The sequence below is a fragment of the Myiozetetes cayanensis genome, unplaced genomic scaffold (genome assembly GCF_022539395.1).
Source record: "Myiozetetes cayanensis isolate MyiCay16 unplaced genomic scaffold, myiCay2020 scf13, whole genome shotgun sequence".
In the NCBI taxonomy this organism is placed as follows: Eukaryota; Metazoa; Chordata; class Aves; order Passeriformes; family Tyrannidae; genus Myiozetetes; species Myiozetetes cayanensis.
The window spans coordinates 18916948-18933942 of NW_026086937.1; the positions used below are offsets into that span (position 1 = coordinate 18916948).

The following is a 16995-nucleotide window of genomic DNA, read 5'->3' on the forward strand; positions in this document are numbered from 1 at the left end:
TCATCTTTTTCCCTCCCTTCTCCATATGTAAAGCACATCAATGCCACATGTAAGAAATCAGCTGCTGGGAGCAGTAAAGCGGACACCAACTCAGTGTTCCTCACTCTGGGCAGCTGAAAAGCAAATCTGACCTTCAAAACTGAGTTAGACAAGTTCACAAACAACAGTTTAACAAGTGGGCACCCGAAGGGCCAGGCAAGACTAAACCCTCTGTGGTGCCTGGCAGGTTGGGATGCTGATGTCGGAGCAGGGACCACTGTGCGGGATGCAGTTGGGGTTGCAGGCCCCCCCCTCAGCATCATCATCAACACAACTGCTGGAAACAGACCACTGGACTCAATGGGCCCCTGCTCTGACCCTGTAGAGTCAAACCTTCTGAAATCACCACAAAAAAATTCCCCATGAACGTTCACATAAAGGCGCACGCGACCGCCCCGGAGCCGCCTCCCTGCCCAGGCTGGGTCTGTTTATTCTGGCACCCAGCTCCCAGCACCCACCCAGCTCCTGCACAGGATGCACATAACAATCCATTGCCTGCTTTCCACTTTTACCCATTTGAAGTGTTTTAGTTTGGGCTATCCTAGGCTCTTCAAACTTCAATGAGGATTAAAAAGATTTTATCTCATCTGAAGGGGAAAAAAAAAAAAGTTTCATTAGGAAATAGGCAAAAGCATTGTAAGAATGCTCCAAACTGCTTATGTTCCCACAGCACTTGCAGCCACACACAGGACTTCTCAAACTACCAGATCACTACATGACCAAGAAGTGAACCACTAAGTGCATGAGAAGGAAGTGACTCAGACTGAAATTCATAAAGGACAGCAAGAATGGGACAGGATTTCCGCTTACAGCTCTTTTTACATGGCAAAGCTCCTTCATGAAAAAAACCCCAACCCACAAAAAACCCAACCCTGCTCCCTCCTCTCCCATTCAGCTTTTAAAACAGCTCTGCAGAAAAGCTAGAGTATGGATTTTAAATCAGGATCCCTACATCATACCTCTAAGCCTTCTGTCTGTACAAGACACCATCCATCGTCTTACCACAAACACTCAGAATAGTTACTGTATTTTCAGACAATTATAAGCCATCAGCTTACTTTTTTTTTTTGCCTTAAAATGGCATATTTCCAACAAAACTAGAAATCTTCATTTACAAGTGCACCGCCCAACATAACGACACAATGCTGTCAATGGAAAATATCAGAACTGCACTTATATGCCCAACCTGAAACTGTTAATGTCCTAGTAAAATGAGGTTCTGATGCTATGTTGTAGATCCAACCCAGGATAAGGGTGCATTATAGAAGAAACAATGTGTTTTCAATGTACCATCGTGTTGTCCAGAGCACAGAGTGACAGAAAGGAGCACATGCTGGGTCCACAATTGAAAAGGTGACTGAACAAAAATACTCCAGAGTAATTTACTTAAATTCAGTCCTATTGATGATTTATCACTCCACTTCTTCCAACAGTGCTGAATCAGCATTTGGGGGAACCCCTGGTTCTCAATATTGGCAAGAGGCAATAAGCTATTGATATATGGTAGAATTTTTCTTGAGCACTTACTCAAATGTCATGGTCATAATACATGCAATGAGTGTAGATTTGGATGGAAAAGCACACTGTTAACTTAACTATCTCATGTCCTGTGATTTACGTCATCCCTTTCCAGGGAAAAGGGCTGAGTTGTCCTTGCATTGTACACTGCACATTTTCTTCAATATTATTCATAGGATCATTGAGTGGTTTGGTTTGGAAGGGACCTTAAAGACCACGTAATTCCAGCACCCCTGTCCTGGGCAGGGGCACCTTCCACTAGACCAGGTTGCTCCCTGGCCTTGAACACTTCCAGGGATGGGGCAGCTACAGTTTCTCTGGGCAACTTGTGACAGTGCCTGACCACCCTCATAGGGAAGAATTTCTTCCTCATATCTAATCTAAATCTGCCATCTCTGAGCTTAAAGCCATTCCCCTTGCCCTTATCACTCCAGGCCCTTTACAAAAGTCCCTCTCCAGCTGTCCTGGAGCTCCTTCAGGCACTAGAAGAGGCAGATCGAAGAAGAGAACCCCCCATCTTCCACTTCCCTGTCACAAACGCCACCGTGCAGATCATATTGCTCTGCTGATTAAAGCCGACACTCGAACTGCCTCTCAGAGCTTCAGCTCAGGGGCGGCTGGGACTGCTGGGAGAGACACCTCCTGCCACCAGCGAGCTCCTACCCACGCTTCCAGCACCAAGGCAGCTTCCAGCACTTCTCTTCCGACAGCCTGGTCCAGTTTATGCTGAACAAGTGTCTGCTCCAGCTGTGTCCAGGGCTCCCAAAGCCTCCTCCCTTCCCAGAAGCTGGCTCACTGGATTGCTCTGACATCCAAACACCTCAAAGAGGCATGCCAGTTCTACTGGATAAACACCCCCTCTCCCTCCAACTATGAAATGATGCACTGTAAAGCCCATCACAATCCCCAGTAAATAATTCATGTAAACAAACCTCTCAGCTCCAGTTCTCCTCCTCCTTACAGTAAAACTCTTTACATTCCTACTGGCCTCTTGAGAGTTTTTTGGCTAAGTGGTTTTCTAAATAAAGACTCTTATTCCCCACAAATTTTATATATATATATACATATGCATTTATATATAAAAGTAGATTTTCCAGGCTACTCTGCAATTTTGGAAGCAGCCACACAGCACCATCAAATTTTTAACTATTAGCAGGCTTGAACTGATACACATCCGCAAAACCTTTAAGTTTAAATCCTTTTCCTACTTGTTGCTTCTGACACATTCATTTTCTTGACTATTCTAAACACACTGTCGTCTTAGACAGCATAAATCAAAACTAGTAACTGTGCCCAGATTGCTGTTAACTCTCATCCCAATTACCTGCATGGCCATGTTAATCAGGTATTCATCAATAAACCCCCAAATAATTCAAGAAGAAACAGAGAAGGTAAATATAAAGCAGAAGATATGATTAGAAGCTTATAAATATCAAGTGAGAATTATTTTAGTGAATTGCTTGGTAAGAACCTTTAAGAAACTTCTGTAACCTTTCTGCAGAAATTTGCATATAGGTATACATGTATGACTCTGATAATACACTCAGATGTCAAGGAGCTCACTTTTTTTTTTTCCCTTTAATATGAAAAAAAGGTCTCCTACTCCTGCCTTGGCCATGGATTTTGCTGCAGAGCAGTCTGATGTGACTCCTGGGCTGCCATCTCCGGATGGAGATGCAGAACCCAGTTTTAAAAGGCAGGAGGGTGGGACAACAGATGCTTATTTGCACAGCCTCCTGTTAGGGACCTGTTCACAGTCTGGGGGAGGACTCCACCACTTGGTGTTCCCAGCTTTAAGGCACTCTGGCTGACAGACTGGACGTGCTGTAGCCGTGACTTCACTGATCTTCCTGGCATTTCAAAAGTGCTCACGCTCTTCAGCTGCAGCACAACACACTAGTCCAAGACAACAAATTAGACAAACATAGGGGCTGCAGGAAACCCTTAAAAAAGATTTTTTTTTTTAATTAAATCTAGATTATTTTGGAAATGATAATCCAGGCTGACTCGGTACCCACTGAAGGTATATTGTGAGGGTTAGCTGTTAAGACTATACTTTATTCCAGGTCTTTCACACACGTGCCTCCAAACCCCTCATATATTCCACCTCAGATAAATAGCTAAACATAAATAAGAATACTAAAGGTCACATAAGCCGATTGACAAGAAATAACTAGAAAGTCTAATGCAGTGATTCATTTTCTTGGATTACAGCATTCCCAAATACAGCTCCTTGCTAATTCCAAAGACCCTGATGCACGTCTGCAAATCCTCATTCCTTACCGTGTCAGCAGCACTTTTTTTTCCCCTTTGGCTATTGATTTAGTTAGTTTTCATGAATATTTATTTCAGTTATGTCTCACAAGTAAAAGTATATATGGCCAAATAAATATACACTATAGATAGATAATGGAAAACCTATGTCATATGCATAAATTCACACAAGAGATTTCAGAGTGTGCTACATTATAAATATCCTGGACATGCTGGGTATAAGCTTAGTTACTACATCAAAGTTTGCTAAGGCAGCTGTAGCTGTAACAATCAGCAATGAGACAGGCAGAGAAGAGAAAGGCTGAAATGCAGAACAAGTTACTAAGCTAATTTAGGTAGAAGTGGCTGTGTGCAAAATGGCTGGTGATAAATGAGATTTGATTACAATAAAACTTTAGATTATTCATTTAAAGTTTTACATTTTTAAATGGTAAGCCTATGAAAACGTTGAAGAAAATTATTTGAAAAGTATCCAGTATTTGATATGAATATGAAGTATTTAACCACTAATTCCAATAGCTAAGATTAAGTAATTTCTTCTCAGTTTCCTTCTGTTCAAATTAATCATACTTCCACTGAACTTTCACATTAAAAAACTCTGTTTTTTCAGCCATCACCTCTAAACTTTCTAATAACTTTACTAGGTTTACCCAGGAGATGCAAAGTAATGGCACCCAGTAGTTGGGTTTTGGTTACAGCTCAATCGTCCATAAAGACTTTTGCAAAGTGCCGAAAAGATGTCTCTGTGAAAAGCAAAACAAAAACTCAAGACCTCGCCCACAGAATGCATTTCTACTTCCAACAGACAGAAAGAGAACGATGCTGCATCTCCCAAGGGAGTATTCACGAAAGATGGGGAGGCAACCAGATCACCTCACAAAACAAAGCCAGTACAGCAAGCTCAGAGTCTCCGTGTGAGTTCACACTGAATTAACTCCGCCTTCGCACGTGGGCGGCAGCGGCTTTCGGCACGGCCGCCAGATCCATACAGAGGGCGCCCATAAGCCTTGGAAAAGCACAGTAGAGAGGAATTAAAAACAAATAAAACCTGTCCTTACCGTGTGGGTCTTGCTCACTTGACTTGGGGCTGCTCCTTGCCCTGCGCTCGGGTTTCTTGACGGCCGGCGCTGCCCCGCCGCTGCTCGCGCCGTTGTGGCTCTTGGCGTAGCCGTTGTACACCGTGGTGCAGCTGCCTATGTGGCTTTTGTAGATGGAGGAAGGAGGGCTGTTCAGGCGGTTCTGGCGATCAATCTGCCTGTCTTTGAGTTTTTTGTGCTGTGGTTTGCTGTACTGGTCCTCCCTGGTGATGTAGCTGGACATCCCGTATAGTGGTATGATTTCTGAAACGGGAGGGTTCACACCCGCGTTAACTCGGAACAACAAAAAATCACCAGAATTTTTTTTTTTTTTTTCCTCTCAGAAAACCCCTCCAAACAAAATCACTCCAGATGTGCCTGGAGATTTTACAACAAACCAATTTGTTTTTTCTTAAAAAGAGCTTTTCAGTGGGACTGACCATTTTTTTTTTTGTACTGACTGTGCTCCTTAGACAATAGAATTTCACAGCTCTTTGGGTGAGTGCGTAAAATACAGCAATTAGGGTGATAGTTTTTCCCCTCCTTTTCAGTCTTTGTGTTTCAGGGACACGGATTTCAAGCAGAAATCCATGGAGACTGATCTTGAGGAAAAAGCCTTCATAAGTTCAGAGCAATTTAGCATTTTCTTCCCCAGGACCTGACTGGACAGAACAAGCTGAGATGTGCTGGTTTCAAGCTGCCATGCCTGATTACATGCAATTTAATTTCCCAGGATAAATTGACTTTACAATTGTGTCAGCTGTGCTGCCTAAGGAGAGAAGTGCAACATGAAGTGGAAGCTTTGGGAAGTAAAACTATCTAAAAAAAGTTTGAGAATTATCATAAATATCATATGTACTCTTCATTAAATACAATCTTCACCTCCCTCCTCCAAGGATGACTCTCTCTAAGCTAATGCAGGTCAGCCTGCAGGAATCACAGTAATTTCTGCCTTTCTCTATCATTCAGTCTTCCTTTTTGAGTTCCACTTGTTTAGTGTGAACCTTGAGCATACTCATGCCCAAAACAGTTTTTTCTTTGTTAGCAAAGTAACAATTGATACTTAATATATTAATCTTTTTTCCTACCTCCATTCAGAAGTTATGGTACACAATTCTGAAGCAAACGAGCATCCTATCCAGCTGTTCAAGGGCTGTTTGTAAATTTAGATTGCTATGTATACTGTATTATAATTTTTTCAAGCTTTTTCAACTAGTCAGATTTTCTTTCTTTGGTATGTCAGTGCATCTTGGCCTTCATCTTTCCTTATTTTACATTATCACAGCAACTAGCTGCCTACATGCTACAGCTACTAGTTACCAGCATGCTACAAATAAATGCTATTTTTTAAGTACAAGCCATTGCACAACTAAAGGGAAACAGTGGATTAACACTCATCAGTACAGCATTCACCAATTATTTCAGTGTACAGGTACAAGCACCCAAGGATTTTGTTTTAAATTTTACTCTTAAGTTGAATCAGTTTCTTGGCATCTCCAGGTTACAGAAATAGTCAACATCTAGTTACCCAGCAGCTCTATGTTTGCTGCAAGACTTCGTCAACCAATATGACAAACTGCCCTGATCCCTTTTGAAATCCTTGCCTCATGAATCTGGATGGCTACATTATCTCACTGGGTTACTGAGCTTCCCACTTCCTCGCTCCCAGTAAAATGAAGTTAAATGTCAGCTGTAAGGGTCCATTCCTCACAAGAAAATGAGGTCTGTTGGGCAACACAAAATTCAAGAGGTAGCATCTGTAGATGCCTCCCCCTCTCTCTTTTTGAATCTTCCTTCTCACTCCAGCAGAACCCCACTTCTGGTGACATGACTTAAACACACTCTTTAGAAAGGGTTTTAAGCCCAGGTAGTTCAACAGTAATGTAAATCCATGAATCCTGAACCCACTTGCATGTCAAACATCTCAAGTAGCTTTGCAGATTACTTTTTTGTTTAATGCCCTCTTTCAGATTACACAAAGACTTATCTCCAGGGTGTCAGAAACAGAGCAGTGCATAGTTCAGACAGAAATATGCCTCTTTCACTCCTTTCCTTGCAATTGCTTCCTCACGGCCTGATTAGGGTTGCCATGCTACCCTTTGGTTTTGGACAATGCCTTGCAGTGACTTACTGCACAGTCTCCACTAGAATAACAAACAGAAAATGCCTGTTATTTCTTGGAAAACCACAGAAATCACATTAGGGCCAACAGGAAGCGGTATCCGGGTTTTCCCACTGGAAACGGTCCATGTTAGGATCCAGCACTCTGCATCCATCGTCATTCCCAACCCAGGACTGACACATTTTGTCTCTAGGTTTTCTGTACAATGCTGCATCGTGACACAGCAAGAACAGCGTGACTCATGTCCCTAGTTTGGAGCACTGGATGAGACATCTTTTCCTGCTGTATTTACAGATTAAGTTAACACTGGTTTTGTTTCTGCAGCTTAGAGTTGCAACACAGGATTGCCTGCTGTTGTCACCCTCTGGAATGGCTACAGCCCCCTGCTCTGGATATTAAAGGAGGCTCCATCCATGTGGACAAAGCCACACTACAACTTATCCACCTCATTCCTACTCTTGGTTTCCCTAGCCCTTCAAACCTGCTGAACACAGGCGTGAAACACCAGTACCTTCCTTCCAGCTCACCTTGCTCTCCGTATATTGTCGGGGGAAGATGATGCTGCGGGAAAAACTGCGGTGGCATGTCCCCAGGTCCGGTGACAGGAGGATAGAAGGCTGTATGCGAGTTGTGGATGAAATGAGGGTGATGTGTCAGGTAGGGAGGTAAGTGATGGGTTGGCGAGATGGCCGAGGGGTAGCTGGGGGGGTAACACTCCGGAGACTGCGGGGTGACCACCACCCTCCGAACGCCCGTGTTGTCCTCTATCACCTGGAAGGGAAGGCAGGGAAAGGAGCACGTTATGCAGCATCTGAGCCAGGCACATTTTTAAAACAGCACTGTTTACAGTTTGTTCTCCCGTTGCAAAACAGTTGGCCCTTCGGTTTACTTTCGTGAATAAACACATTTCTAAAATTAATATCAGTAGAAATAACCCCAGTGGTGATGTGGCTTCTCCTGGAGACTCAGATAGCCACACTAATCACTGGGAGCTGTGCTGCTGCTAGTGATAACTATGTGGGTAAGAGACAAAATAAATAACCTGCACTTAGGGAGGAAAACAATTGAAAAAGGAACACAAAGCACCAAAATAAGTGTACTGGTTGGAACCAACTTTACATTCTGCCCATGAAGTTTCTACCATGGATTTTGACAGCACTCCGAGTACGGAGTTAGTAACACTTGGAAAGTAGCTGGCACTGGTACTGCAAGGAAGCTGCATGTGTGCACAGAGACATGTACTCTCTGGGAACCTGCTGTGTTGACACGTGTTTGCAGAAGAATTGCTCTGCTCATAACAGGTACCTGTTCAAGACAAATCAGAGGGTAGAAGGACTGTTTCTGCTACAGAGTTGGTCTATACATCCACACAAATCCACTCTGGGATATGCATAACTTGGCCCCTAATGCTCTAGTCAAAGCATGTAAAAACAGATGTAGGAAGGTGGGAATGTGCTTAGGCTGAAAAATGTTTTTCAGGTTATAATTTTTCCAGAGTTATATTTCTGGAGTGCAGTCAATCAGCCAAATTTCAGCCCAGACTTAGGAGCCAAGCTTTTCTTGAAACTCATTCAAAAAAACTTCTGCCACTTCTGAAATTTAAAAATACAACCACGTAAGAACAATTACCATCCCTTTGACTCTGTAACGTTGACATGCACGAGGTAGAAAAGCGTGAAGGAGGCATCATTTAGCTTCACACAAGAAACAGGTTGTTAAAAACCTAATTTTCTCTAAACTGACTGATGACACACAGATGGAATAATATCTGTGATGAATGTGCTGTATGAGATAAGAGAATGTGCATCAAGAGCACCTGCTGTAAGATGCTGCCGCTCTCAGCTGATTACCACCACCACCACGAGCTGGAGTTATCCAGCCCCCTGCAGCACCAGCAGAAGAGACTCTGCTGCAGATCCCAACGCTCCAGAGACTCTCGTCACATCACAGCATTTTACCCTAAAGCACAAAGAAAAATCTGTACCCTGAAGCAGAGGAACAGAACGGGCACATGGCTGTTTCTGCCGCAGAGGGCCAGCCCTGTCTCAGGGGCAGAGCCCACAGCCGTGAGAGGAGCTGCTCCAGCAAACACCAGCTCATGCCTCAAGCATCAGCCGAGCACAGCATCACAGAGTAAAATTCAACTGGTATTAGCTGACCTAATTCTTTCCTCAGGGTAAGTGTACCCTTAGGTTATATGAATTTATGCCTGTTAGCTATGGGATGTGATCACGGACAATTTCTGTCTTGGCTGGCCTCCTACAGAAGACAATTTTCTATAGAAAGCTAATTCATTCACTTATGTTTGATCTTTCACATTAAAAATTTCAAAATAGTACTGGTTTAGCTCAACATACTTGATTCTACCCTCTAAATTTACAAATTTCACTAGCAATTTGTCAGCTGCTAGCTTTAAATTTCAAAGACTTTATAGAGTCCTCAAAAGACACCGGAACCTCAGAGATTTAAACTATCACATCCTTTCAACTGCTCCATTTGCAGGCCTCCCACCTCTGCTACTGGTTCTACTCCACCTCCACAGCATCTCTTATCCTGGTGCCAGATTTCAAACCTGCACTCTGAAACTCAGAGAAAAGGGGAATCCTTTTCCATTGAGCACGTATTTGAAAAACAGAACTACTTACCTAGGACTGTGCACAGAAATGCTGGACTTAAACTCTCTTAGACTCAGATCATGATGTAATTTAATTGAGACAGCAAGCTCCTACATCCTGATGTGAAAAGTTTTCATCATGGCTTTAACTAGTCCAAACCTCAAAGACAATTCCTGTCTTCCAGGCTTACAAGTTCTTATCTGTGCATCTAGACCAGCCACATGTGTATTTTGTGCTCTAGTGAAAGATGAGTATGTTAAAGAACACATTTAGACAGAAAACTTGTACCCTGAGTAGCACATAATGCAAACCATATTTAAAATTATAAGGATTCAGCTTCCTGAAGTATCATCTATAAAGCAGGGAGCAAAGCTCACAGTCCTGTCAAAGACCTTTCTGATGAAATTATCCCGCTAAATGGAAACTGTAAAATATCAGCAGTACTGAGAGAAAAGCCAGAGATGAGGGGATAGAACAGAGTTGTAAGGGACCTACAATGACCATCTAATCCTACTCAAAAGATGAGCCAGCCTTCCAAATTACTTTCATCGAAAAGCCAAGCCTAATATCTTCTGTTTGCTTCCTCCCAGGTCATGAATACTGACAGCACTCTTGTTATTCCATGTGCCTATGTTACAAATGAACACAGAACCTTGCAAAAGCCACTTTATTTCCCTATACTACAGGGCATTTTCTCCGTAAGCTAAGAATTATAGAAATATGTGTAAATTTCTGAAGCTGCACATACAATCTATGCTATACTGCCCTTAAATCATAAAACTGGTATTATGATTATTATCTGATTTATTAGGCATTATACATATTAGGTAGCTAAAAGGACTGTAGATAGCCCTTTATTTGTAAAACCTGCAGTGGACAGATTGTACTAGTGCCATTCTGGAAGACAACACGCTCTCAGTTCATCAAAGATAGAGAAAATCAGTTTTGATCCAGTAATGAAAATAACATAACTCAGCAGAGAGGTTAAACTTTGCTATTTAAAGAAGAAATCTGCAATTCCTTGTATCTGCTTAAGACTGTTTGTCACAAAGATCATAAATTCATCAGTAAACACACTGCTAAACTGTCTCTACTTCAGTGCCAAGAAGCAATGAAATCCTAATCCCTGCTGAGGTCTCTAGATGCAACTGGAATATTAAAATTGTTATTACTAATTTTAGCAGTTTGTATTTACAGAAAACAAATATCTCTGGTCATTTGGCACCAAGATATAAACTTTCACTATTTTGCATTCTTTTCAAGCAGTTACTTGGTAAATTGTCTTTTGCTGGTATTTTTTGTGCTTGCTGGTGTAACTGGTGTGCCACCTCAATAACAATGCTATTATAGCATAGTTCTGTGTGGGTTTTTTTCCCATATTTTAGGGAGCTTAATTGCTACGTGAGGTAGATGATGATCTTTCAGGGCTGTCTGGGTTAACATTACTCATACACAATAAAATTGCCTCCCCCATTGGTTGCCACATTTTGAGAATGCCATTTTAAATGTTATTTGTTTTCCAGTTATTTGTTTTCCAGTGAAGATATCATTGTAGTAACTAGAGATAATTCACATATTCAAAGTACATCACACTACTCCATGTTGTTTCATCTTTCTCTACTGAAATTTAATCTTACACTCCCAGGGAAAAGGCATGTTAATTGTGCACAAGTAAACTGTGCCTATATTTTGTGAGATCCAGTTAAAGAAATACAACCACTCTCATCCTGTAACACACGTTTACTGAATGAGTTTCATATGGTAATATGCAAGTAATTTCCACTTGCTTTCAAAAAGACCCAAACAACTCTTATTTCACTTAAATTCAGTCTGCTAGATTCAGCAAGGACATCTGGAGCATGACCACTGGGTGGACCACAACCAATACTTCGGGAATTTCATAAACTAATTTGAAACTTCATTCATAAATCAATCTGTACCAGAAAACAGTACAGAATGAGCTCATCCACGAGGAACTTGGATGTCAACATTTTATTTATTCACTTAATTTCACAAGGTTGCCAATCCAAGTTCACGCCAGTCCTGGCAAGTTTGCATCACTATCTTTAGCATCCATCAGTATTAAATCAAACACCATATTAAATGTATACCTTCAACCTGGAAAATACACAGATGAAGATCTAGAATGCTGGCAAGCATGTAGGGGTATTTTAAAATCTAAAGTGATACGAGTTCTTCAGGACCAGTGCTCATCAGCTTAAAAAGATAACAACCTTATGGCTTGCTCCATATGAGAACTGCACAATCTTCCTTGTGTCTAAAGCTTTAATGAGGGCCCTCCTGTTAAAGGATGTCTTGATTGATTGCAGAAAAGGTCTGTGAGCAGTAAGCTACACAAAAACAAAGTTTGTGACTAAAAGCTGCCTCTGGCCAAACATGCTTTTGCAGGAGAACATCTCCCTCAGGGCAGAAGATGTACCCAAGGCCAAAATCCTGATTTTCGAGGATGTGAGAGATTTTCCACCATTTTAGATGTCATTGAAAGACATTCCTCTATCTAGAAGTTATGCTGTAGTTCTGTCAAATGCCATGTTCTTGATGCAGGGATATTGAACTGCAGGACAGGGGCTCAAGTTGCACAGTTCAGACTACACAACCCCAAGAATGCCTCCTGAACAAAGGCGGTTTTTCAACACTATGTGCACCTCATGCTCCAATTACTAAATTACTCCTTTAGTCTTGAAATATTTGTGGCAGAGACTACATATTAAAATATCTGTAAATAAAATCAGAAGTGGAGGTTCAAGCCAGATTTTCCTATCCAACTACATGCAAGCAATTCCTCAAACTCCAGTGGAATTGCTCCAGATTTATTTTAGAGAGAGCAGTCCTTAGCCAACAGCATTAAACAAATGAGTTCGTGATTGTGCTTTTCGATATTTCCATTTTTCTAGTTCTCCTCATTAGAACACTCCAAATCCTCCCTTTCTCCTCCTAATACTGTGAAATGCAGAAACAACAACCCACGAGGGTGGCACCACCTCAGCACCCAAATCATGACCTTTAATCTTCAAATTATGCTGACACCAGGGAGCTTGAGTGCCCTGGGAGCCAGAGAAGGCACGAGGCCACAGCCCATGATGGCAAGAAGCCTCCAGCAGAGAGTGGGCTCCCAGCACGTGCAACAGGGAAACAGTTCGGAATTGGAATGGGCATTGACAGCCTGTGTCTGGTTCCTGACAAGTCACAGGAGTTGCTCCTTCAACATTCAGCAGTTGAAGCCAAATTTTTGACATGGTAGCATTTACCACAGATTCCTCTACCATGTCACCTTCCACAACCACCTTTCACAGTAGCATTATTGTCCACCACGAGCACAGCAAGGAACTTATCTTGTCTATATTTAACTAACCCTTAGTCCACAAAGAATTGCAGGGACATGAACTCTGGTCTGATAGTTCATATCTGCCAGAGGGGCACAGAGGTTTGTCTACTGAAAAGGAAATGCAAAATAGTGGCTGCACTGCACCGGCCTTTGAAAGTAAAACCTTAACATGAAAGATTTGAACTGGACTGGTGGTGTGTATCTGCCTTCTATTTTTTTCCTGGATTTTTTCCCACCCTGGCTAAGCCTCATCATTGGGAACATCTCCTCAACATCAACAAACCCAGCTTTTAGACACAACTATTAATATGGCCCTTGAAGTCTAGAAACAGAGCATAACTATGTTTGTGCTTGCAGGGCACACATCCTCTTGTCAACTTTTCGCTGATCAATGTCCCAGTACTGGAGAGGTAACAAAGAACCATGTTAATCCAGGGTTGCAATCCATTTGATAACTCATTTAATACTTAGGGCTAGCAATCCCAGCTCCAACAGGTTTGGCATAACAAATTGGTAAAAGATGCCATGCCTTTTTTTAATAGGCATTGTTACTTCTTCACAGGGGTATTGTGTTCTGTCTGACTCTTAGATGTACGCTTTGGGGACAAATCAAACCAAAAATCAAATATATTTCAATTGGTATCTCAGAGTGCATTAATTTGCTTTATGGCTTTTCCCTTGCCATTTTGAATTTGTGTTCTCTCTGTTTATCGTAAAACAGCATTTTTAACTATGAGGTAAGAGACAAAAGCAAAAGCAAATAAGGCAGAGACATCTACTACAATTAAGTACTAATTTCATTACTACAGACTTTCAACTACTATTTCATATGGAGGCCTGAAAGGCAAGAGCCTTGCTCACTACACAGCAAAACACATTCTGCTGCTGAAAAGCACCAAATACAGAGTTTTCCCCTAAATCTTTACAACATATTTCCAACTTGGAAAAATTGCTTCATAAGAGGGTTTTTGGTTGTTTTTTTTCTGGCTAAGAAACTACTTAAAGGCTTCTTCAGTGGAATTATTATGGTGCCCCACAAAAAGCATTACAGAGCAACTGGGCTCAGACAGAGACACAGCCTGGAAGATTTTCATCCCTCTGGTTTGGAAGGCATTCCAATTATCCCCAACCATTTATCTCAGCACAGAGGCAGAGAGGTATAAACATTTTAATATTAAAAAGGTGTTAAAAGTTATTTCAAAGGAATAATAAATCTTTAGGAAAACCTCTGCAGGATATGGGCCAGTTTATTAAATTCGGTGAGCCCACGAGGAGTATTAAATAGCAAATGCTGTCAAAATGTACCCCAACCACTACCCTTGGGATGACTGAGGAGCAGGACCACCCTGTGGTGCTGCCTTCCCTCCTAGGCTGGCAAACAACTTCCCCCATACTTGAAGCATGTTTTCACTCTGTTCAGAAGTTAAAATACCACAGAGTGATTGCAGTATTTTGTGGGATTTAAGTATGACGCCATCCACAATTTTTCAGAATTACACAAGCTCACATGTTTCCTGGGGAGGGGAAGGGATTCCAGGACATCATTTATTTTCTGCTCGACAAGATGCCAAAATATATGTATCAGAAGTCCCTATGCTATTCATCAAGGATATTTGAAATAATTTGTACACTTTTAATGAAGCTTTCAGTCCACGTTTCAATGAAAACGGTGAAATTACGGGATTTATTGTATTGTTCACAGCTGTTCTGCCTTATATCAATCTTTTTTTCTTGTTCCTTTTTTCTTCCTTACCCCAGAAAGAGTCTAAGCTTTGCAGAAGATGGAAGGAACAGAAACAATCTGGTAATCTGAAGTGGTTATTTACACAGAAGAGCAGTAGCTGTCCAAGAGTTCCAAAACCCAACAGCTCTGTAAAAAGCTTTTTCCATTTTTCTATAAATAGATAATTAAATCACATTTATTCTTGAAAACACACCAAAATCCCCCGTTTTTGGTATGCTGCAAGATTTCTACTAGGAAAATACTGATGATCAACAGCATATTTTATAGCTGCAGTGGCTCCTTCTCTCACTTCCACCAGTCTTTTACCCCTTCTCACCATCACAGGAGAACTTAAGGTGTCATCCAACAACGTGGAGTTCTCTCCCCCTCTCGCAAAGGGAGGAAAGTTGCACATATGGGCTCAATCTGTGTACAGAGCTTTTGTTAGTGCTAAAAACCCCAAATCTATTACTCATACCAGTGTGTGAAGGTGCACGTACATGGTCACTTGTACTGTCAGCAAAGAGGAGTCAAGATGTGCGCTACCATTTTCATTAACATTTTAAATTAAACTTCTGCCACGTAGATTTCTCTGTGTGGATCACTGCTATTGCTTTCCTATGCATAAGGAACATACCTGTGAGATATAACCAGGAGGCACATGAATAGGGGGGATGGATCCATTGGGTGACATCATGGGAACCTCTGCTGGTCCTGGTAGAAAGAGAGTAATAATATATCAGTTTTTTTCAGTAAAAAATAGCATAATTGCTCAAAGAGACTAAAAATAGCTTTATTTTTGAAGCCTGCAATAACAAAATGAGCGGCTCCACTAATTTCTGGTATATGGAAAATGCCTTGTGCCATCATTCTGAGAATACGATCGTTGCTCAATGACTTTACCATATATTCTGCTGAAATAATATTTTCATCATAAAACAGCTAAAACATAGACCTTATATTACCCACTGATCAACTTATACAGCATTAAGCAGTAACACAATATGTCCTTTAGCAGCCCACAATTCCTATATTGAAATCTGGTTAAGTTATTCTTGTCGAAGGCACAGGAGCAGGGAACAAAGCAGAAACTGTGCAGCCTGGAATTAGGCAGCTCCCAAGGAAAGCGTCCAATTGTAGCAAAAAAAAAAAAAGTCACATATGTGAAAAACTATCTATCTATTTAAGAATGCACAAAGACCAAATTCATTATCTCAGCTATTCAGACTAACCTTGGAATGTGGTTATACAAGCAAGAAGCTTATGGTTTCCACTCTGAAATCCAGCCCTGAACATGCACGTTCCATTTTGAGGCACTGAGTACAAGTACAACAAAGCAAGTGCCATAACCACTGGGCTTCTGCAAACGGAGCCTCACAGCTAAAAGAAAGTGTCTAGATAAAATGGAAATAGTTCCCTTGATTCACCCATTAACATCGGGAACATCACACAGAGCAGTCAGTAAAATGAAACCCCCAAACATCAGACAGATGTTTGCAATTAGAGTTTACTACTTTGAAAGGAAAAATTAATTTCATCCCTTCCTTATTACATATTAAAATCTGACATTAACCTGTTAATTAGCCCACTTGACCCCATGTTCAAACTCTTGAGAAGAGCTCAGCAAGACTCTGCTCCTTGTCACTGCAAATTGAATTTTAGCTCTGACTAACAACACAAAAGGTAACTTCATCACCTTCTCTGATGGAGAAGCCATCTCACATCTCCAAACCATATCACGTTCTAGGGAAGGAAGCTAAACACTAAAACATATGAAGGACTTCAGGCACAGATGGTACATAATGGCCTGTAGGAGTGACTGCTCCTAAAATTTAGACAAATCTAATGAAACCCCCAACAAAAGTGAGTCACAGTCTGTTGCCTGATATTAGCAAAACCAGTCCACATTAAATTATCACAGTCATTCCCTCTCCATCTGCATTTTTATACTCCTCAGGCTCCTCACGGTACAATCAGCAGAACATCCCACCTCTCAAAATCCAAGTTACACACAGGAATCCATCCGAGTTATTTTTACCTCCTCTGATCCTGTTTTGTTTTCCCTATCCAGTTATTTATAGTCTAATCAGCACCTACAGATTTTACTACTCACATCTAGATTTGAAATATGGTAATTCATCATCAAGTGTATAAAGCACATGGAAACTTCAGAGTTCAAATATTTTGGGTGTGTGGTTCTGATGCACTTCATTCTTCCCTACACTTAACTAAGTGGGGAACTTTACCTACACTACAGGCCCAGCAAGGGGAAAGAAGTTATT

The 16995-nt window shown here is 41.4% G+C and overlaps 1 protein-coding gene across 2 annotated transcripts in view; it reads right to left on the reverse strand.

The window, feature by feature from the left end:
- The window catches only part of FNDC3B (fibronectin type III domain containing 3B), a 188062-nt gene that overhangs the window by 78755 nt on the left and 92312 nt on the right, over window positions 1-16995 (reverse strand). For both annotated transcript variants that reach the window (XM_050308081.1, XM_050308082.1), the window contains exons 4-6: window positions 15351-15427; window positions 7557-7800; window positions 4890-5171 (exon numbers count right to left, since the gene is read on the reverse strand). In XM_050308081.1, the coding sequence (XP_050164038.1) occupies window positions 4890-5171; window positions 7557-7800; window positions 15351-15427 (603 nt within the window). The remainder of the gene's footprint in view (window positions 1-4889; window positions 5172-7556; window positions 7801-15350; window positions 15428-16995) is intronic.